This window comes from Falco peregrinus, chromosome 4 (genome assembly GCF_023634155.1).
Source record: "Falco peregrinus isolate bFalPer1 chromosome 4, bFalPer1.pri, whole genome shotgun sequence".
Classification (NCBI taxonomy): domain Eukaryota; kingdom Metazoa; phylum Chordata; class Aves; order Falconiformes; family Falconidae; genus Falco; species Falco peregrinus.
This window is the reverse complement of record NC_073724.1, coordinates 99,058,929-99,080,876: the sequence shown is the minus strand read 5'-3', so window position 1 is coordinate 99,080,876 and position 21,948 is coordinate 99,058,929. Positions and strand designations below refer to the sequence as shown.

The window sequence follows — 21,948 nt, the reverse complement described above, 5'->3', positions numbered from 1 at the left end:
TCAGAAAAACTGACTATCAGACACTTCCATCTTCACAATCATTCTGTTACCAGCTGCAAATAAAAACTCTCCAAAAAAATGAAGAACCTATGTACCACCAGCTTATGCAGCATGCATGAACCCTGTAGTACTACAAGCACTTTTGAAGTAGGCTGTCTTCACCATGCTCTTCCCCCTTGAAATTAATTCCATCACTGTCATGACTGTGCAATGACCAATTTGGGCTTTTCTGAGCTGCAAGTCTGTAATTTCCACAGGCAATGCTAGTTTTTGTTTACAGTGTAGCAGACAGTTCTCTCTTCCCAAACAGTAATGCTTGTGAGAGAGGCTGTAAAATAAATTCTTCATCACACACCTACATAATGACATGGTCAACAATATTTGCCTTGCAACCAAGAAGACTGCCCTCATCTCATTGATACCTTGCCTCGATTTTTGCACACTGTCTATGAACAGGAACCATCTGATGCATGTCCACATATGCACGCTGAGAGGAGCTCCACAGTTCACATTTATCGGCAGTCCCTGATGGACATCCCAGCCCAGATATCCAAAATGAAGGCGGACAAGGTGACACAACAAAGGCAAATCACACATTCTGTGAGTTATTTGTGATTAATTTTAATTTGTTTATAGCCATACACTAAAGATGGGGTTTCATATTAAGAAAAAACTTCACTTAAAACTTCTCACCATTCACATCCTTTCAATAATTTCTCTGCTGCAATCAGCTGATTTTCCAAGACTTGGTCAAAATGAAGATTATTCTCTTATGCAAACCAACCATTTTCTCCCATTCATTTCTGCAGTGAAGCCAAGGGGGGCAGATTCCAGTGCCCCGCTCCGCTCACCCCAAAGCCAAGGGTGCCCTGGCTGCCAGCACACACAGTGCGGGGCTCAGTGCCCAGGGCATCCCCTGGGCTCATCCCCAGCCCTTGCGCCTGCTTGCAAACGCTGCCTTGCCAGGCTAAACTCTGCTCTCAGCACCCTGGGGAACTTCATTGTAGGCAGAGTTTGGCCCAAGGGAGCGACAGGGGGGTCATAGAGGGGAGAAGGGTACACTGGTGCCAGAGCACTCAGCCGACCCGGGGTGGTAAGGAGGGAAATTCTGCATTTCCAAAAGCAAACAATGGCAAACAAGGGGAAAACATTACAATTAGTTCATTTGGGGATTTACTTTCGCATTCCAACCATTTTTTGCCCTTTATTATGATTATGTTGTCTGTTCACTTATCTTTATTGATCAGTACAAAAATATAAATACAAGCTCTTATTTTAACACTTAAAAAAAAAAAAAAAAGAAATATAATTCACACCTTTCTCCCTAAATAATATATTACACAACAGAAAGCAGAGAAACTCCTCAAAACAATGAGATTCTCCAGTCATCTGAGGACATCTTAAGTGACATCAGTAGTTTTTATCTGGCCCCCAAGAACTGCTTTCGTCAAATGTTTCCAGTGAGGTTTCTCTGTGCCTCCCAAACATGGGCAGCCACATTGGGATGTTACAACATCCTGGCACAGCATGGCCCTCCGAGCGCTGGTTGGGACCAGCCTGGTAGGACGCCAACCAACAGTGATACACATCATCGCAATTCACAACAATTTCACAAAGGAAAAGCCTAATCGCCACATCTCTCTTTTTTTTGACCCAAACTCACATTGCCTAGCAACTGGCTGCTACAAATCACGCTCTGGCTCCTGATGCCATGGAAAATTCATAATGTCCTGTCATCACCACCCACCTTGCCATCAAATGTCTTCTCACAAAACAGCCTTGTAAAAAAGGGGGATTCTGTATTGTAATTCTTCTGAAGACTTGCAAATGCTAAAGAGTGCACTTGCCCCATTTTTATGCAGTCACCAATGATTTCACTTGCTTTTTAGGCATGTTTTAGAAAAAAACAGAGTGCCAGATCCCTTTGCAAGAACACATTGTTTCTGGAAACCATCACACTAATAATGAACAAAAGAGCTACTGTATACAAGCAGGCTATAGGTGACATTTCAAGATATAAATGATTATTCTTTTCTTTACTCTGACAACTTCCAGGTTATCAATTGTTTTCTAAGCATTTTAGGCTCCATGAAACTGGCATTATGGGGAAATGCTATTGTTTACCCTTTCACACTTGACAAAAGCAATTCCCACGTGAAAGACAAGTTTAGCCGTGGGACACAGTCTCGATACCTAAAGGAGGAAATAGTCTGGTGAGTTCCCAAGCACAAGGAACTGTCATGTTGTCACCCTCTATTTTAAAAGCACAGCCACTTTGTTCCTTTGCTGCAGCTATTTTGGTCACTATGGTCTGTTTTGTTATGGCTTATGTAAATGCTATATAAATGATCAATCATAAATGTAACCAAAAATAATAAAAGCTATGCACTGTAAAAAAATAAAGTTATTAGATCTATTAAAAATAGCAACTTCTTCCTTATACAGAATTTATAATACACAGAAACATCTCACAGCAAAATCATGACGAAGGAAAAATAGGGGAAACATTCACAAGGAAGTGTAAGGTTGCCCTTAATTCTCCTTCAGGAGTTTGGCTGGTTCTTAATCCCCATAATAAATCCAATTGTCGTTTGCCCACCAAAAACAATCAATATTTTTAATGGTTTCAATTTTGAATTTGTATTTTTAAAAAGCATTAACTCACTGTGCTGGCTGCAACCTTGTCAGTCATATTAGTGTAATATTTCTCATTTCATAAAGTAATTACAACATTACAAATTCCTGAATCTTCAGGCCGGGAGCAATACTCACACTTTTATCAGTAGCTTTTTACATTAGTGCAGAACTGACTTTAAAAATTGACCAACACAGCAACTGGAAGTCTACCTGGATTTATTTGGACAAACACGGTTCACGTCTGTTTGTTTTAAAATCAACATTATTATAAATGATATGATAGGTCTGTGCATTATATCAACATTTTTATTTCTTCCCTGCATACTTCTTTTAGAAGACACTTTTTAAGATTAATGTACTTTAGTGTAGAAAATAATTTCAAATAAATAAGCATTAGAATTTGCTCAGCAGGTAATATTTATAAGTCCATCAAGATCAGATTAAAATAAAAAATATATAGTCCAGTCAATCTCAAACTGAATTGTGCTCATTCTGCACATTCAAGTTAATTTATTAAATGTCCACTGTTGACTGAAAACACCAGTTTTTAAAGTTAATCAGTTTATTCAGCTTTGACACTTTTGATGAGGCCGATATCAAAGTGGAAGAAAAGACTGATCCAAAGTTTTCCTTATCGCTCAGTAGGAGACAGCAAGAGAAAAAATAACAACATGCAAAATGTAGCACAGGGGATCTTCCAAACCCCAGCTTCCACGTGCCTTGTCAAAGCAGAAAACACCCGTCTGAACTCAACTGGAAGCTCACGCGTTACGATTTTGTTTGCTATTCCTCCTATATCCAACCCATGGGGGAATGTGCACCACCTCAGGGCCTGAAAGGTAGCAACAGTAATAAAAAATCAAGATGATATGAGACACCTGTTACTGTTTAATGAGTCCTTTAATGTTTTACATTGCTTTGTGTTGTACAATCATTCCTTGTGCTTTTATATTTGAGGATCCGAGAGTAAACAGCCTTTTTGTTGCAGTGCTCACCTCTGATTGTAACGTCTTTCTTTTGAAGCACTTCTTTCCCCGTGTATATGTTCCTTGCTCGGCAGGCATAGGTGCCCGAGTGTGCCAGGGAAACATTCTTGATGGTCAGAGTGAGGGTGATGGAGTACTCCTTGTTGAGAGACCTTTTTGCTTTCGTTTGATTGTTGACCGTCCTCGGTAAAATCCAAGCAATGTCTTTGTACAGGAATTTGTTGGCCGAACAGGACAATACCAAATTCTCTCCTTCAATGGGCATTTTTTCCAAACTAATACGAAATCCACTCGGTACATCTGTCAAAAATGAAGAATGCTTTTTAGTTTATATGAAATGAATGAGCCAAAATTAACACGGCATATATTTTCCCTTTTATCAGGAAGCCTTTGAACTAATCAATGTCGTTGTCTTCCTGCTGAAGTCTCTAATCTTTCCTTTTATATGCTAGGCTCCAGCTATTCTTGTAATTTGTCTTGAAGCTATGAGACACTTGGGCTCAGACATCAGCTGGTGTAAACTGAAGTCGCTTTTGGAAGTAATGAGTTTGTATAAATGTTATGCCAAGTTAAGACAGACTGGGGCAAGGTACCAAAAGCAGAATTATTTAAAGATAGCACTGTGGGACTGTGAAAAAGGAGGAAAATTCTGATCTCGGCTCCAGCTCATGAACTGCATGAGAGAAAGCAAATCTCAAGAGGACAGCAGAAAAATACTGCAGCTTGTCATGCCTGGTTATATTATTTTCATGTTATTCATAAATAGTAAAGCAAATTATGTCTATTTCTTAAAAAGTGCTTAAAATACTGAAAAACTACTCTATCTGTGATTACATGCCTGAGGAACAGAGGTATTTACCCTCTACGTATTTTAAGTGTTTCAGCCACCCAAGAGGAAAGCAGAAACAATACCCTCTGGTCTGGGTGGCTGGCTGTGTGTGGGCAGCACCAGGATGAAAATCACTCTATTCAGGCTGCTTGGCATTCAACATAGGTGGACGATATTTCCACCTGAGAGAAATCAAAGACCATTGCACTAAACATTCATTAAATGTAAATATGGCCTAAGTTTTCACAAGGATTTTTCATAGCAGATTGTTCAGGCAGGAATAATTTAGCCAACAATTGAAAAAGCCATGTTTGCAGCTCATTATAATGTTTCTGCTGCTTCCTCCAGCTGGGGAGAAGTGCAGATCCATGGCAGTGCTGACTGCCTCCTGGCCACCTCCACCTGAGGCGCATCCCTCCAGCAAGGAAGAGTTACAGCACTGACCTCAGTGAAAGTAGAAGCAAGTTCCTGAGGGAAAGCATTTCCAAGTTTTACTCCTAGAATGCAACCTCTCTTGGCTTATTTGTAGCCAATATTCTGATAAAGTCATTTCCTTCTTCGGTCAAGTGACATCGACTTCGGCCATTTTCAATTGTTCTTTCACTGCTCATTGCTACGGCACTTGGCTGTGAACTTGCCTCAAAATCGTAAGAATGGTTTCGTCTTTCATAAGGGAGAGTTATGCCTTCTCTTCTTGTCTCTTTGAGCATGAATAGCTCAACACCAACTTTCATTCCGTTCCATGCTTACCAGTGTCACTTTGGGTTTAATGTTGCATTAGCAGGGACACATAAACAGTAGATCTCCAGTGAATAATATCACACATATTTCAGTAACCTCACTCACTGATGGACCAATCCATCTGAAAGCTTCTCCCTAAATCCCCACAATGCAAACTGAGCTGCCTTGCCTCCCCAGGGGGATCATGAACATGACCCTTGTAACATCAATGTAACAGTAACACTGCTGCCTTTCAAAGTTCTGCCTATTGGAAGTCCGGCATCAGTTGCTCCCTTTAATTTCCTCTTTCCCACACTTAGCCTTGAATGTTAAACACAGGGTAAATGAGCTCCTGCAAGTCCTGGATTGAAATTTTCTCTGACTGTAGATGCCTTCCAGGGACAGGCCTAATTTCTGTTGATTGAGCTCATCATGCCCTTGCAGTGGGAGCAAGATATGTGCCTGTCATCAGCTGTAGTTCAGGCATGTAGTCCAAAGATCAGCCTAATGGAGGCAGCAACACTAACACATTAGATTGGATATTAAAGTGTGTTGACTTGTTCCTCTTACATTTCATTGGGATCCCTTTTTTTCCTTTCTCCAGTGAAAAAAATTATAAGAAAAACTTTAAATTTCGTGAACTCATTTATGAGTTACTATCATCAGCATCCTTTTTGAGATGTAAGAACACATGGTGCCAGATTCTGGTCCCAGTTGAGAACGTGTTGACTGGAAGTGCTACTAAGATGAAACCTTCAGTGGGGTACAGCATATTTAGCTTAAGCCATCAGAAGGTAGACATCTACTTGAATACAGTTGTTTTGTGTATGGGACAAAGTTTACAGCCCATGGAGTAACACAGATACCTCCAGAGGGCAATGCAACCCATCTCCTTAGGATGAGTCAAATTCCAGAGATCCTGATACCTCATGCTTAATTATGAAGAGATCCTACACGACCAGCTTAGGCTTAGATGCCTAACTTTAAGGCTCACGTTAGATGAAGTGAATCCTATGCTTGATTTTTTAAAAAGCATTGAAATTAGACACACTTAAAACCAATCAAGGGTCCAAAGTTTTGATTATGGATAAGTATTTGGATGAAAGAAATTGCTGCATCTTACAGTTCATCTCAAATTGTTCTGTTATGTGTTGGGAAAGCCAGGGTATGGGCCTGAAATACTGACAATTTTTGGCTTTTGCAGATGCTAGAACTCAGTAAAAGCTAAGGAGAGCCAAGCAAAACTCTTAAGATGAAACTGAAGATCCCCTGGGACTAAGGCAAATGAACTATTTTTAACGTAAAAGGATAGCGTGCCAACAGAATACTGTAGTTGCAACTATGTCCATGTTGTTAGGTCTGGAGCTCTCTCTAGGTGTGTCTTCTGAGAAGATTATTTTCTGAATAAATCCAGGGACAAAAGCAAAATGCACAGGATTCCAAAAGAATAATTTGTTTAAAGGCCACGAGCCCCCTAATATATGACACCTCTCACCAATTGTTACAGGCTCAGGCTGGCTAAATAACGTGGCTGGGAATAATGTAAAAGGGTTTTATTTACTTTAGTGATTTGAAGCTTCCTGTGGAAATAGCTCCCAGGTTTCCTGATGGAAGATTTTGTTTATCTTTGCCAAGCACCATCAGGAATCTCAAAATAAAATGCGCTTAGTGACATTGGGAAACCAGGGAGATAAGGCAGAGCTGTTCCTGTTTCACCCTCTGTAATTGCAAACACACCCATGGACCTGCTGTGTGCCAGCAAAACAGCCCAAAAATGTAGGGAAAGGGGCAGGCTAGAGGAAAGGGGGCTACCACAGTTAAATTTGGCATAGAGGTGTTGTTACAGAGACTGTTTCCATATCTGCGAGCAGGGGAGCTTCCAGAAATCACTTTTTTACATTGCTTTTATATATGGCTCACAGCTACTTTTGTACCCTGAAGAAAGATTTGCTTTTAGAAATAAGTCACTGTGACAACATCCCAAAAACGCCCTTCATCTGACAGAGGCCATAGCAAAGGAAAGCTACTCTAGAGCCCATGGACTTCAAGTCCACGTCCATGTCCTGCACCCTCAGGCACAGTGAATAAAATTATACCACTCTCAAACCTCCCAGAAAAACTTATGCAAGTTGCACTTCAAGCCCAGAAATAATGAGATTTATAATAACTTTAAAAAGGGCTTGTTCTTACTGGACCCTTTCTGCTATATCTTCTTGCACTTACTTCCTCACATCTACCTGTTCCCTGAGGGTGTGAAACATGCCACCGCCGAACTAGGGTAGCTGGGACAGGCTCTGCCTTCCCACCACCTTCCCAACAGTTTCTGCCTATAGAGAAGAGACTCCTCACACCACCACAGAGCTCCCTGGAGCATCTGCATTTTTGCATCCCCAGGAGAAGGCCTGAAGGAGATTACCTCCAAGGAAAGGGATTCTTCCTGTTCAGGACAGGCTTTGTCTCCATGTGCTCTTTGGAGTCCTTTCTGCCTTGTCATTTTTACAAAGGGCAGCAACTCCTCTTCCTACAAGGGATCACCTTCTCCTGCTCAGACACTTCTCTTACTTCTAGATACTTATTTTTGTGTGGCTCAGGTTGGCTTCAAACCAACTGACCCAACATAAGATAAACTAACCCAAGCTGTCATGCAAGACTTGAAGTATTTGTTTTGGACTTTGCAGTGTCCTGTTCACATCCATCAGCATTTAGGGTTCTTGTTCTTTTATTTCCTCAAAGTTTTGTTCAGCAAAGGCTGGATGTATTTGTTTCAGTGATGTGAAACACAGGCTGTTACCCAGCCACAGCAATTTGGTCTCAGTCCAATGGAGGAGTGTTATGATTACAGCACGTGAACTCAACTGATGCACTATGTGCACGAAGCAGAAGAATGAGCCTAACTTGGTTTTTGTAAGGACAAAACAGCAGTACTGTTTAAACTGCCTTCGATCAGTGCAACTGAGTGTCAGTGGATGATCAGGACTTTCCATGTCACACAATTGAAGTGCTCAGCTCCAGGAACTCAAAGGACAAATGCATTTCAACTTCACCACCCTATACAGAAAGTTTGCCACCGGTCAAGATATTAAGACTTTCCAAACCAAAATAAAGCTGCCACTCCTCTCTCTGAACACCAGCCAATACAAGAGTCTTCAAAGGAAACTCATAATATTCTGCATGTTCTCATGTAAGCTTTGGTATCAACGAGAAGGATTTCCATCTATCCCTGGTCAAGATCTAAGAATATGAGATCTAAGTGAGGAAGCTTAACTCCTTCATGTCACTGCACTAAAATATCTGAAAATGTCATCAAAACTTCTAAACGGACATTTGGATACAGCAAATGGGGCCCATCAAAATACAGCTTCATTTGGTTTCAGGATCTTCCATGCAGCATTTTGAAGACTGAGTAAGAGTTAGAGAAGGCCAAATTCAGCATCTCGCACATTAAAAGAGTAACAGCCTCAGTGAGTGACTCTCAGTGACTGCTCGAAGTTATATGTGAAGTCCCCACATAAAGATGAGAATATAGCACCACTGGCATGTTGATTTATGGAGAACTATGTGATGCTGTTTAGCTTTCTGTCCAAACAGAAACAATGTAAGATAACTGATTTGAGAGCAGGGACAGCAGTCCAAGGTGGCAAATGTTCTTGTCACATCCATTAATAGAACATAGAGATATTCTTCTTGTTTCTGTATTTTAACAAACAACTTGCCTATGTGTCACTTATCTGTTTATACTTCTCATGCTTGTTCCCAAATTTCTGTATTTATAGATAATTGGCACTTTCTAAATGTGGAAGTGTATTAAGATATGATAAGCTTTAACAGCTGTAGACACCCACGAGCAAGGTTGGCAAGGAGGAACTGTACCAGCAGCACGCAGTGGACATCGCAAAAAGAAACGATGAGTGCTCGTAGTAGGTGACTCTCTGTTGAGGGGCATTGAAGCATCCACCTGCTGACCTGACAGGGAGTCATGAGAGGTATGCTACTTTCCAGGAGCTAAGGTCCTAGCTATTGCCGGGAAAGTGCCACAACTTGTCAAGAGCACAGACTACTGTCCATTGCTACTCTTTCATGGGGACATGAATGACACCACAAGCCAGAACCTGGGCAGAATCAAGGGAGACTACAAAGCCCTGGGGGTGCACAGGAAAAGTACTGGCACCCAAGTTTCTTTTCTTCCCCTTAACCAGTTAGAGGAAAGGGTGCAGCCAAAAATAGATGTGTAACACAAATCAATTTTATTTGATGGGTTTTATGACTGATGCCATCATGATGGTTTTGATTTTTTATGACAATGGGACATTCTTCAATGATTATATCTTATTAAGGAGGGATGGGATCCACCTGTCTAGAAGAGGCAAGGGAATATTTGGCAGCAGGCTGGCCAGCTTGGTGAGGTGGGCTTTAAACTGAAAGACTCAGGAGGTGGGGTCCAAAATGGCAATGCTCACACCACTGCAGCCAACTGGGGAATAAGCCAAGCCAACCAGAGCAGTGAAAAATGTTCCTTAGTTGCCTCCCAAGATGAGAATCAAAGACCAGCCACCTCAAGCATACGCATATGCATGCAGCCTGAGGAACAAAGAGGGGGAACTGGAGCTCCACAACCAGTCAGAAAATTATATCGTAGGAATAACTGAAATGTGGTGGGACAACTCATGACTGGAGGACTGCAATGGATGGCTATAGCATGTTTCATAATGACAAGCAGAAAAGAAGAATGAGGAGTTGTGCTCTGCATTAAGGAGAATCTTGCCTGTATAGAAGTGAAGTATGGTGATTGTGGAAGCCCTATCTAAAGTCTCTGGGTCAAGATCAGAGAGGTCTTGAAGGGAAACTTACATTAGGCATCTGCTACTGACCTTGTCGGGTCAGGTCAACAGAACATGGTTCTTATGGGTGACTTCAGCTACCCAGGTATTTGCTGAAAGAACAATACAGCAGCTCACATGCCATCCATCAAGTTCCTGGAATGCACAGAGGGCTGCTCCCTCACACAAATGTTAGATGTGCCAACCAGGAATGAGGCACTGCTGGACTTGCTAACCACAAACGCACTTTGTAACATCTCAGTTAGTGACAGCCTCGGCTCCAGTGATCACAATATTGTGGAACTTGGGATCCTACTGAGCATGCTGAAGGTTAGTATTAAGACAAAAGTTTCAGATTTTAGAAGAGCAAATTTCACTCAGAGCTCAGTTGGGAGGGATTCTGTGGGAAGCTTCCATGGAGGATAAAGAGCTAGTGAGTGCTGGGAGTTTTTCAAGAACTTTCTCCTGGAAGCACAAAACCAGTTCATCTTCGTTAAAGGTAAGGGAAGAAGGTGGACCAGGAGACTCCCTTGGCTTAACTGCAAGCTTCTGAGTCTGCTCAAAACTAAAAGAGAAGCATACTAGAGATGGAGAAGTGGACAAATACCCATTGAGAACTACAAGGGCATAGCCAGGGTGTGCAAAGATGCAGTTAGAAAAGTGATATCTCAGCTCAGATTAAAAATGGTCAGAGATGTCAGAAACTACAAGGGTTCTTCAGGTATGTAAACAACAAGCAGAAACAGAAGGAAAATATTGGCCTGCTGTTAAGCAGGAGAGGTGAATTAGTCACCAACAACGCTGAAAAGGCAGAGGTTCTCAACACTTTCTTCACCTCTGGCTCTACCAGCACTGTAGGGCCCCAGGCCTTGGCAGCAAAAATCCAGTTTGATGCAAACACAGACCCGTCAGTGAAGGAAGAGCTGGTATGTGAGCCATTACAGGAGCTTGACCACTATAGATTGATGGGCCCTGACAATATCCATCTGAGGGTGTTGAGACCTGGCTGACATCGTGGAGAGGCCACTCTCTATAATCTATGAGAAGTCATGGAGATCAGGGGACATCCCAGAAGACTGGAAGAAGGTTAATGTCACCCCAGCTACAAGAAAGGCTTAAAGGAGACTTTATGAAATTATAGGCCCATCAGTCTTTCTTCAATCCCTGGGCAAGTTATGGAACAAATCCTCCTGAGGACTATCACAAGTCAAAGGAAGCACATGATTGGGAAAAGCCAGCACAGATTCATCAAGGGCAAATCGTGCTTGACAAACCTCATCACCTTCTACAATAAAGTAACATGCCTACTTGATGTGGGGCAGGTAGTGGACATTGTCTACCTGGGTTTCTCCAAGGCTTTCGATGTGGTTTCCGACAGCCTCCTCCTAGAGAAACTGATGCATTACAGCCTAGACAAGTGGTCCAGGTGGTCGGTGGGGAACTGGCTGACAGGCCACACAGAGGGGGGTGGTAAATAGCTCGTTTTCACACTCACAACCTGCCACGAGTGGGGTCCTTCAGGGATCAATATTGGGCTCAACACCATGTCACATCTTCACAAGTGATCTGGATGATGGGATCAAGTGTACTCTGATGAAATTTGCTCACAATACCAGACTGGGTGGGGAAATGGACATTTTGGAAGGGAGAGCCACCCTGCAGGAAGACCTGGGTAGGTTGGAAGAGTGGCCTAACAAGAACCTTATGAAGTTCAACAAGGACAAGTGTAAGGTCTTGTATCTGGGAAAACATAATCCAGGACTGCAGCACAGGCTGGGCTCTACTTGGCTGGGGAGCAGCTCTGTGGAAAGGGACCTGGGGGTCCAGGTGGACAACAAGCTCAGTATGAGTGAACGATGTGCAGCTGTGGCAAAGAAAGCCAACTTGATGCCATCCCCGCTACACAAAAAAGGTGTGGACAGGCTGGAGAGGGTCCAGAGAAGGGCCACAAAGATGATCGAATGACTGGGAACCTGCCATATGAGGAAAGGCTGAGAGAACAGTGTTTGTTCAGCCTTGAGAGAGGAAGGTTTAGGGGACACCTTATCATCATGTTCCAGTATTTAAAGGGTGGATACAAAGAAGGTGGAGAATCCCTTTCTACAAGGAGTCACATAGAAAAGATGAGGGGTAATGGGTATAAGTTACTCTTGGAAAGATTCCAAATGGACACAAAAGGAACATTTTTCACAATGAAAACACTCAGCCATTGGAATAATTTCCCCAGGTGGATTCCCCAACACTGGACACCTTTAAGATTCAGCTGGACATGGTGCTGGGCCATGTTGTCTAGACTGTGCTTTTGCCAAGAAAGGTTGGACCAGATGATCCTTGAAGTCCCTTCCAACCTGGTGTTCTAGGATTCTATGATTCTATTACAGCTAGTCAGAATACTTAAAAAAACCACGTATTTTCATTCACAAAATGTGGAGGGGGGACATTTTTCAAAGAACTTTTCTTTTTTTTTTTTTAACCAAATGTAGTGAGTGTGTATCTATAATCTTTTGATATCTCTCAGTATAGTAACAGAATGAGTCTCACTAAAATCATTCATCAGAATGATAAGCAAAAGATTAAGAAAAAAAAACAGATAAGGAAGCAAAAATTAAAAGGGATACATTAAAATTATTTTTCCATTTTAGCATCAAGATTATGATTTTGGGATTAAATTATCAGAATATTTTAATATTTTTGTCTTTTCTCATGTTTCTGAATGAATTACATTTCTTTAATGATCTACCCTGAAATCTTTCATCAGCCAAAGTGCTCTATGAACTACCGCTTTGTAAACAAAACCAAAATAAAATCTTTTGCCAGAAAACAAATCCTTTGTAATGGCATGTGCAGACATTATACTGCTAAATCATGCAGTAGTTATTCTCAAAAACTCATTGTGGGTTTTTTTCAGTAATTCTGGAAGTCAAACATTTAATAATTTGTTTCTGAACCTGAAAACATATAAACACATCCATTAATGGAAAAATAACTGGAAGTGTACTCACATGTGCAGCTAACACAAGTCTCGGTGTCATGCCCTAAATGACATCCAAGGTTGCCTTTGTCAGAAAAGGGAACAGAACTCTGTAGTTTGCACCCTGATATTTTTCCACCTAAAAGTTGCCATAGCCCCCGAGAACTGTGAGCGGCTGCCCGAGTACCCCCAGACATCTCTCCTCTGGCACCATACTGCCTGCAGGTGCTGGCACTGCTCTGGACACCATGTGGTGAGACCTCCTGTTTGGCCACAGGATGCGACTGCAGACACTGTCAATGTCACACATGGAATTGGCTTACTGGTGTATGAAAAGACAGTAAAATTTCATGTACGGAACGACTGCAGAGACTACGTGATTTAAAAGAGGGAATTACAGGCTGCTGTATTTCTGAGCAATTTGTGTCATGCTGGATACTTGATGGAGAGATGAGTCATTCACCAGTTTGGTGTCCTTAGAAATTCAGACCAGCTGCTGTGAAAATCCCTTCCAGGATCACCCAAAAGCATGATATGAGTTTACATGTGCACACATTACAACAATTGCCAAACTGTGGTATATGAAAAAGCCACAACAGCCTAACAGTTACAATCACAGGACCAGAAAACATGTTTAGCTCTAGTGGGGACTAGATCTTACCTGTTACAATAAAGCTGATGTTTCTTTCAGATTTTCCCACTTTATTGGATGCCACACAGCTGTAGATTCCAGAAGATTTGGTTTCAGCTACAACGAGAGTGCTAGCAGTCTGCAAAAGAAAGAAGAGGTTTAGCTCTGGTTTGCTCAGGAACTCATTTAAAGCTTCCCTTCTCTTTCTCCTAAGTCACCACTGACAGTGCCGTGATCCACTCCCTCTGTTCATTCAGTGATGAGCACCACTGGGGCTGTTTAAAGAAGATGTCACCATATACAGCTTTGGAAAGAGTGGAAGAATAACAGGAAACAAGCTCCTTGGGTGACCCTGACATTATCAGAGCCATCATAACCAAAAATCTTTGAAAGCGCCTTTCAGATTGATTTACCTCTTGCTGCTGATGTAATTATAAGCTACAAAACATGAAGCTTACCACCTGAGGAGACAGGCAGCCTACAGGAGAGCTGAACTGCAAAGGGAATAGGTGAGGCATGCCTCAGGCATTTGGATAATGCTGGGAAAAAAGTATCCCTGTTGGCGCTAAATGCATTTGATTTCTCTTTCGTTTTCTCACATATGTATCAGGTGAGAAAGGATAGGGGAAAAAGAGACACTTACTCATCCTCTTTTGGACTATTTCCTCCTCTTGGATGTAACATTCCTATTATTAAATATTAATATGTCAGTTTTCTTTACATTGTATTCTATCGCCACCTTAAGAGGTTCAGCACACTAAAATATTCGCTAAATGATATGACTTGCAGGATGAGATGTTGGAAGGCCAGAGACAAACAACACCCAACGTACCATTAGAAAAATAAAAAGCATCATAGTAATAAGAGTTATATCTTCATGGTGATGCAAAGCCATGGTCTAATGACTTGGGTACTAAGTGGAAGAAGAAAGTTATACAGAAGCAACTGAGGTGTCATTCTGATATGGAGCTGAGACCCGGGGCATGCACACGGAGCTTAGCAGTGGGACATGCTCTCAGATACAACTTGGCAGCTTAATTTTCTGTCTGTCTCTGTTTTACTTCTGTAAAACATGCTTTGGCTGGAGCTACAGGCAAAGCTGAGGCAGCGACAAAAGGAAATTGTACGGCTGCAGAATCCCATTGTTTGGAATTACTTGGCTTTTCTAAAAATCTTCAAAATAATTTTTTGTGAAATTACTACATTCTTTTAAGTCTGCCTGATTGCTGGAGTCCAGAGACAAGCACAAGAGGATGAGTCATCAAAAATTAAGGACCAGATACCTACATTTCTACGTAAACACTGGCTGAACATTTGCACTGTTTCTATGTTTCCTTCTCAGAGACTTCATGGCTATCCCCAAACTCCCTGTTGAATCCCTAAATAATATAGATCTTCTGTTTTCCCAGAACATTCTTTTGTAGAAAGAGTCTATTACTTTTCCTACTACTCAACCAAACACAGTGGAGTCAAATTGTTTCATTTTGGCTTATTCTTTTTAGAAACCCATCCTATGGTAAATTCAAGACTACAGGTGATGCTAACAGCACCTCTACCCTGTTAAGCTGTCTCAGTGGTCAGCTACCTGTCTGCTAGCAAAATACACCTTATTTCTAGCCAGAATTGTTCTAGCCTACCTTTTTGGCTCTTCTGTGAGATGAAAGAGGCTCAGTAATACCGGATGGGTAATTACAGCCCTTAAAAAACATGTTGCTGTTTTGCTAAATTCAGTAGGCTGACCTCTACAAATTCCTAATTATAAAGCGTGGGCCCAGCCCTGTCTATATTTTGTCATTCTCTTTGAATTCCTTCCAGTTTTTAAACATAATTTTGCAAAGTGTGGACACAGGGCCCAGAACGGCGATTCCTGCAGCCGTTTTACCAACACTAATTCAGAATAGAAGGAAGTCCCGTAACATCTGCCAGAAGGCTAATGTGGGTGGTTAAACACCGCTTCTGCCGTCCCAGACTGTCTACCACAAAATTACCCTTTTTTGTGTTAATGGGTATTACCTCATAGCAACTTTGCCCAGGTAGGAACAGTGACCTAAAAAGCACGGTGAAGGAGAATGAAGCTCTTCTCTAACTCCAGGACACCTGTCTTTATCCTACCATATCCAGAACCAGAGCATTTCTGAGCCTGAAAAATGCATGTCAGTTATTCCTCCTGCAATTACTCCAATGGTTTGGAAAGGTTTTAGTAGTATCAAACTGTATTTTGTCCTGACTTTATCAGCTATCAGTTCTTAATGAAAATTTGTTCATTCTGACTTTTACTGCTCCAGCCCACTATGATGTATTACTTTTATTACAATATATACAGTTACACTAATGCAGTATGACTGCGGTTACTGAGCAGAGTGCTTACAGATTGTGCTTTTTCGTGTGTGTTAAATGGCCCTAGAGAACATTCCTCGGTACTGAAACTCAGCAATTTAAACTGTTAGCTTTTCCCCAGCATTGTTTTCCTTTTGACCAACTTGCACTGTCCCAAATACTCCTCTAGTGCAAGCCAAGGATCACTTCCAACAGGCAACTTCCATGCAACCAACATCTTTTGGAGGGCAAGGGAGATAAGGCATGGGCCTTAGTGCCAGCAAGCAGTCATTGGTATGTTTACTTGACTAAGGCAGAGAAAGCCATAGCGTCTAGGATAAAGCAAGACTGACTTTGCAACAGAACAGAATATTTTAGAGACAACATGTCTCTGCATAAATCTTTTAGCTTATAAATTAGTCATAAGGATAAGATAACATCTCTTTAAATAGTTTGTGAGCCCTCCAGTGGTGCAGTCTGTGTGCTGCATTGTGGATGCCAGCCAAAACCCACCAGAGAGGCAGTGTGTACAAAACCAAGCCTGGCACGTTGCTGTTTGTTGAGCAAATTATGGCTGTTTGAGATCAGTCTGTGCTGCGTGGTTCCTCTACACAGCTGTTACTGAAAAAGGAGCAAGAGAAAAAGTTCTCGCAGCCTCGTATTGTCTGGCTTCGTGACAGAGACTTGCAGACTGGATTAGATATGGAAAGTCTGAATCCAGTTGCCATGATCCAACAGAACAGGGCAAATTCTTCCTGGCATGCTCGGCATCTTGAGCATCAACTGTCCACAAACCCCATTTACCACCAAAGCTTTGATCCTTTATTCCTCCTTTCTGTACCCATCAGCTCAGCTGAAGCTCTACTCTACAGGCTCATCTGAAAGCCAGGGGCTAGGGAAGCAAATCCCATGCTGCTGCTGATTCTGCCAGCAAATAAAAGAGCCATAAAGCAGAAATTCTGAGAGATGGAAGAGCAAAAAAGATTTGTTTGTGGTGGAAACTGATGAGGAAGAGACCAGGGGGGGAAAAGAGTGCAAAGAAACCAGCACAATCATCCTTAGAGCCAGGGTGGGCTAGTTTTTCCCCTGGAGCATCTTCTTGAATATCTCTTGTCTCAAAGTAGCTTAGATAGAGGATCCTTACTGCTCCAGCTGACAGCAGAGAAGCAAGAAGGGTTTTCGGAAAATGGTGGCAACTTGACTCTTGCCTGACTCCTAAGAAGGCCTCTGCAGATGCTGGCATAAACATGTTCCATTCAGAGATTGCTGTCCTAACTTCTCAAAAGAGCCCATACATTTAAAAAGCAAAATATCGCCCTCTCAACATTAAGCAGGTTATTGCACATCTGCCAAATATTGTTGATTCCCTCCTAGTTACGCTTTTAAATCCTCACCCCCTTAAATTTATCTTTGGCTAAAGCAATATTATTTAGGAAGATCTATATTGAAATATTGGCAGCACACCATTTGATGGGCCTGCTTATGCCGAAGGTATGCATGTCTCACATATTGGCAAGGAGCATCAGTGCAAAACATCTGGACAACGTGCTTCACCTTCAGGACCGTCACAAAGAAACACCAAAATATCTTCAGTAGCAGGACACGAATACGTGCAGGACAGCACCCTCTTCCCCCTTGGGGTCAGACAGGCAAGTCACCGCTGTGCAGCAAGCAGAGCTGTGGTTTCCCTCTGCGTCCCGTGTTGTCTGCCTCAAACAGGCCGTGAGGCTGAGTGCAGCTGGCCCGTGAGGAGGTCACACACAGAGAGCCATGCCACGGGCACTCCCTGCCCTCCTCCCCAGGGCTGTAGGTAGGGTGAGGCAGTGCTCGATTCGCACCTCCCTAGCGCACCAAGGGAGGGGATCGATTCCAGGAGCTGGAGGGGGCCGCAGCTTGGCAGAGGTGGGTGCCAAGTTCCACTGGTTTTAATCTCACCAAGGGCTCGGCTCAGCTGGCACTTCCCAGCGATCTGCTTATAAGTGTTGACAGCGATTCTAGTAGCACTCAGGAGGGCCCCAGGAGAAGTTATAACATGCTGAAGAGAGGCAAGCTCTGCTCCCACTGCTATCTTTAGCCTGGCTTCCTAGAAAGATGACACTGTCTGTCTGTCTGTCCATCTGTCTACCAATCTGTCCCTCTGTCTGCCAGTATCCTCTCCTCCCCCGTGCACTCAGTAATTTTTTAATCCATTGCCCAGTTTCAACCAGAATTGACAGACAACTCAAAGCTCATAAGATCTCACACATTTCATGAAAACCAGCTCTTGGGTAGAGGAGAAAGATCTAAATGAGTGTTGCTGTAGTGAGCTAAACAGCTCTCTCTTCTGCTTTGGGTTCCAGATGGCAAATCAGCACAGATGTCCTGGCCAGACAGCTGGCACATGTAGGGACTGAGAATAGGCACAACACAGGCTTCCTCCTCTCATCAGTAATGAGGGGACATGGAAGAGAGCTAGAGGTTTAAGTCTTGGTCATAGAAGATGCAGGAGAGACGGACCCCTCCTGTTTTGCATGGTCACACCTTATCAGTCAGGTCCAGGAAGGACTGACTCTTCTGACTATCTAGCACTTCACCTTTATGTTGGACAGGGATGGTTTTTAACACAATCCACAGTCAGCACATGTCAGCACTGCTGCCAGCCAAACCAGAGATGGCCAAGGGCAAGCCCAGGTTTGGTCTTGCAGAATCCTGTTACAGGGACATTACTTTCCATTTTCCTGAAGTCAAGTGGCTTTGACATTCACAAGAGAAGAGACCACTAAAAACTTGTGTCAGTAAGGTATTTTTACAGTGGAAAACAAGGCCATACATACATACATAAACATACACATACAGAGATGAATGATAAACCACAACTTCATGCATTACTGTTCTTCATACACAATTCCTGGAGGCATGCATTGTGATACAGACCCAGCTTTCACAGTACTTGTTATTGTCAGTGGGACCCCAACATCTGCTAGCAGCAGAGGGACAGGGCAGTCAGGGACTGCCTGTTCCATTTCAGGTTCTCAAGAATGTGGCTCTAGTAGGTTACTTCCCAAAAACAAGGGGGTTTTGTCCCACTCCCTCCATTTTTTCCCAGTACTCAATTGCCCTCCAGCCTACTATCTCCTTCCCTTGGATTTATCATCTTTTCTTCTCGGTCAGTGCTTCCTACTCTCTCTCATCCATCTTAGTGCTCTTTTGTGCATTCTCCATGCCCAGGATCTTTGTCCACCTCTCCTACAGCTCCCTGTCCCTTCTAGCCCTGTACAAGGAGTACTGACTCCTTCTTTCAAAGCTGTTGATAAACCAGTATGTGCCTGCACACACAGGAGAGAACAGTTGCCTGATATGTATGCACTGATATCAATGAATACACCACCTCTTTGTACCTGATTATTGCAGGTAATTCACAAATTGACGTTTTAATGGACACTGATTATGCTAAGAATAAGAATCATCATCATCATCATCATCATCAGTATTGGCCCTGAGTTATACCTAGCAGTTGGCTTTAGCTGGGAACACTAGGAAGTGATGGTTTTTAGCAGCTGAATGACAGGAGAAGGACTGTGACCTAGTGACTGTGACCTGTTTACATGATAAGCCTAAGAATACCAGAACTTTGAAGGAAGTCACTGAAATGTCCAACAAAATGAGAATGAAAACTTTGGGTGTGGGAATCATATGACTTCAAGAGTTGTCTTATGATTAAGTATTATGGCTTATGTTACAAAGTTCTTCCATTATACCACTTGAGTTTCTCAATGTCCATTTAAAGAGGCTTCAGCGGAAATGTTACTAAACACTTGTTGTCACGGTTTCTCTGTCACCAGAAGAATAATGTAGCACAGGCTTCCGGCATTACTTTAGCCACACAGACACAGGGTTCGAGGTTTTTCTAGCTTTAAAAATATACTTGCGGCTACCTTGATAACCACAGACAAACAAACAACCAATCAACCTACCACAGCGAAAAGCCAGACTGGAGAGACTCAGATGTTGCACATCCAGGAAACGGGTGGAACTGGCACAATGTCTTTAAGCAAGGTGAAAACAGCTACCTCCATTGCTAAGAGAAACCTTTTGACCATTCCTTGTTCACCTCTTCCCTTGATTACAATAATCTCATCCTGTGGTCACCCCCATTTCTCCTTTCATGCTAACCCAAATGTGCAACTTTTTGAGTTTCTTCATCCATTTCCTACTGCTTTGTCTCCTACGTCTTTGTTGTTTCCATTGAACTTTGAGGTTGTTTTGACCATGCCTGCTATGCTTGGCTGTGGAAGTGGGGTAGACACTCTGTTTAGATAGCAGGACTCCATTGATGCGGAAGCGCCTCAGAGAGCTGTCCATAGCTGTCTGCAGCAGCACAACTGCTCACGGTAGCGGTCCATCGGAGCCAGACACTTGTGATGACGTGCTGCATTCAGGGAGCTCAGTGCTATTAACAGTCTTACAATATCCCAGCAGATGAGGAAGGGTTTTGTCTGAGCTGTGTCCCTTTGAGTTTGCTCTGGGAGACCAAGAATGACTCTTGGACTGCAGAGTGAAAAGCTATAGTCTCCCACAGGAAAAAAAATATGATCCTGGATGCTCTAGAGCAGCTGTGATTGCACAAATCATACAACACAGCTTGGCCAGGAACCCAGGCTTAGAGAGCATTTTCTACTTACAATAGCAATCTCCAGCTGTGCTTGAAAAGCTATGAAAGAGCAGCAGAAATTAAGAAACCTTAGAATAGTTGTCAAAAAGCTGAGTAAAGAGATTGTTTCCCTAACCTCCCCTTCCCCATAGGGACCAGGAGGAATAAAACAATGCAAGGTAAACCTTTCTTAACTGAACTAAACAGCATGATGACAAGGAACACGAAGGAGAACCATTAAGTTTCACTGCAAAACTTTCCACACAACACATGCAGAGACCATTCCTTGGTTCATTTCTGGGCACATTTTTAAAAAAGGGCTGCTGCTTGCCAAAGACTTCAAACAAAACCTGCAGTTCTCCTGCAAGGACCCATTATTAGCATCTTCCTCAAGGGAGGAATTTATTTGCTGTTGACTGGAAGTTGCTTTGACATTTCAGCCACTCCTCTTCCGCTGTCTCCAAAATGCATGGCACACAAGGGGAATGAGATCTGGTTTTTAAGCAGCTCCTTTTGCACCCTGTGAGCAGGTAGAACTTCACCCATAGCATGGCTAGATGCCTTCTGGAAAATAACTGGTTCTTATCACCTTTTTTTCATCATTCCCCCTCCTGTGCCTGAAATGATTTCCCTTTCCTCCTTCAAATCCCTCCTTATGTCTCATTTTTCATGTGCTTTCCTACGATAGCCTCCCCTAGGAAGCTGTTTGCTCCCATTTTTGCCTTGATCTTTAAGCACATAGAGGTGGCCAGCTAAATAGAGCAAATGCCTTGCTGGGATCCAGCCCGTTCCCATGCACTGGAATGGTGCCACGAACACCTGTGGTATTTTCTACATAATACAACAGCAGGAGAAAATGCAGTCCCAGGCCTGATTCTTGGCTGCACACAAAGCCCTATTTATTCTGCGGTGTGTGAAAGGGCTCTAACAGGAGAATAATTACAGTTTATACCCATTTTCATATGCAGAAGACTGAAGGCAGCCATCAAGGAAAGGAGATCTATATCCCCAGTGCCCTGAGAATTACAAAAAGTGTTTCAGTGTCCTTAGAAACAACAGGCCTAGAATAAGGCAGGCTTTAAAATTTATAACCTCCTCAGCCATTACTGCCACAAACCAAACCAGCCTGTGAAACCAGATGCAGTGACAGTGCTACTGCGCAACTTCACTTGAGCTCCTCTGTAGCACAGGCTACCCAACCACACTAAATCAGTGTCATGTCTAAGCCAGGGCAGTGCAGATGATCTAGGGCATCCTTTAGTCAAACATCTTGATCTGAAGGTTTTAACTGATGGACAAAACTCCATGGCCCTTGGCAAGTTAACCTCATTGGCTTTCTCTCCCATGTTAGACTCAGACTACAGGCCTACTCGTCCTTTAGAAGTGCCTGCATCTCCCCATGGCTCATAAA

General features: G+C 42.7%; 1 protein-coding gene across 2 annotated transcripts in view; it reads right to left on the bottom strand.

The window, feature by feature from the left end:
• FLT1 (fms related receptor tyrosine kinase 1) overlaps positions 1-21,948 on the bottom strand; it is a 117,068-nt gene that overhangs the window by 40,302 nt on the left and 54,818 nt on the right. Inside the window, exons 12-14 of one of the 2 annotated variants that reach the window (XM_055802710.1) lie at positions 13,622-13,730; positions 3,633-3,923; positions 2,839-3,469 (exon numbers count right to left, since the gene is read on the bottom strand). In XM_055802710.1, the coding sequence (XP_055658685.1) occupies positions 3,399-3,469; positions 3,633-3,923; positions 13,622-13,730 (471 nt within the window). In that variant the 3' untranslated portion in view covers positions 2,839-3,398. Of the gene's footprint in view, positions 1-2,838; positions 3,470-3,632; positions 3,924-13,621; positions 13,731-21,948 lie in introns of those variants that run through there. The other variant, XM_055802709.1, reaches the window with a different exon arrangement.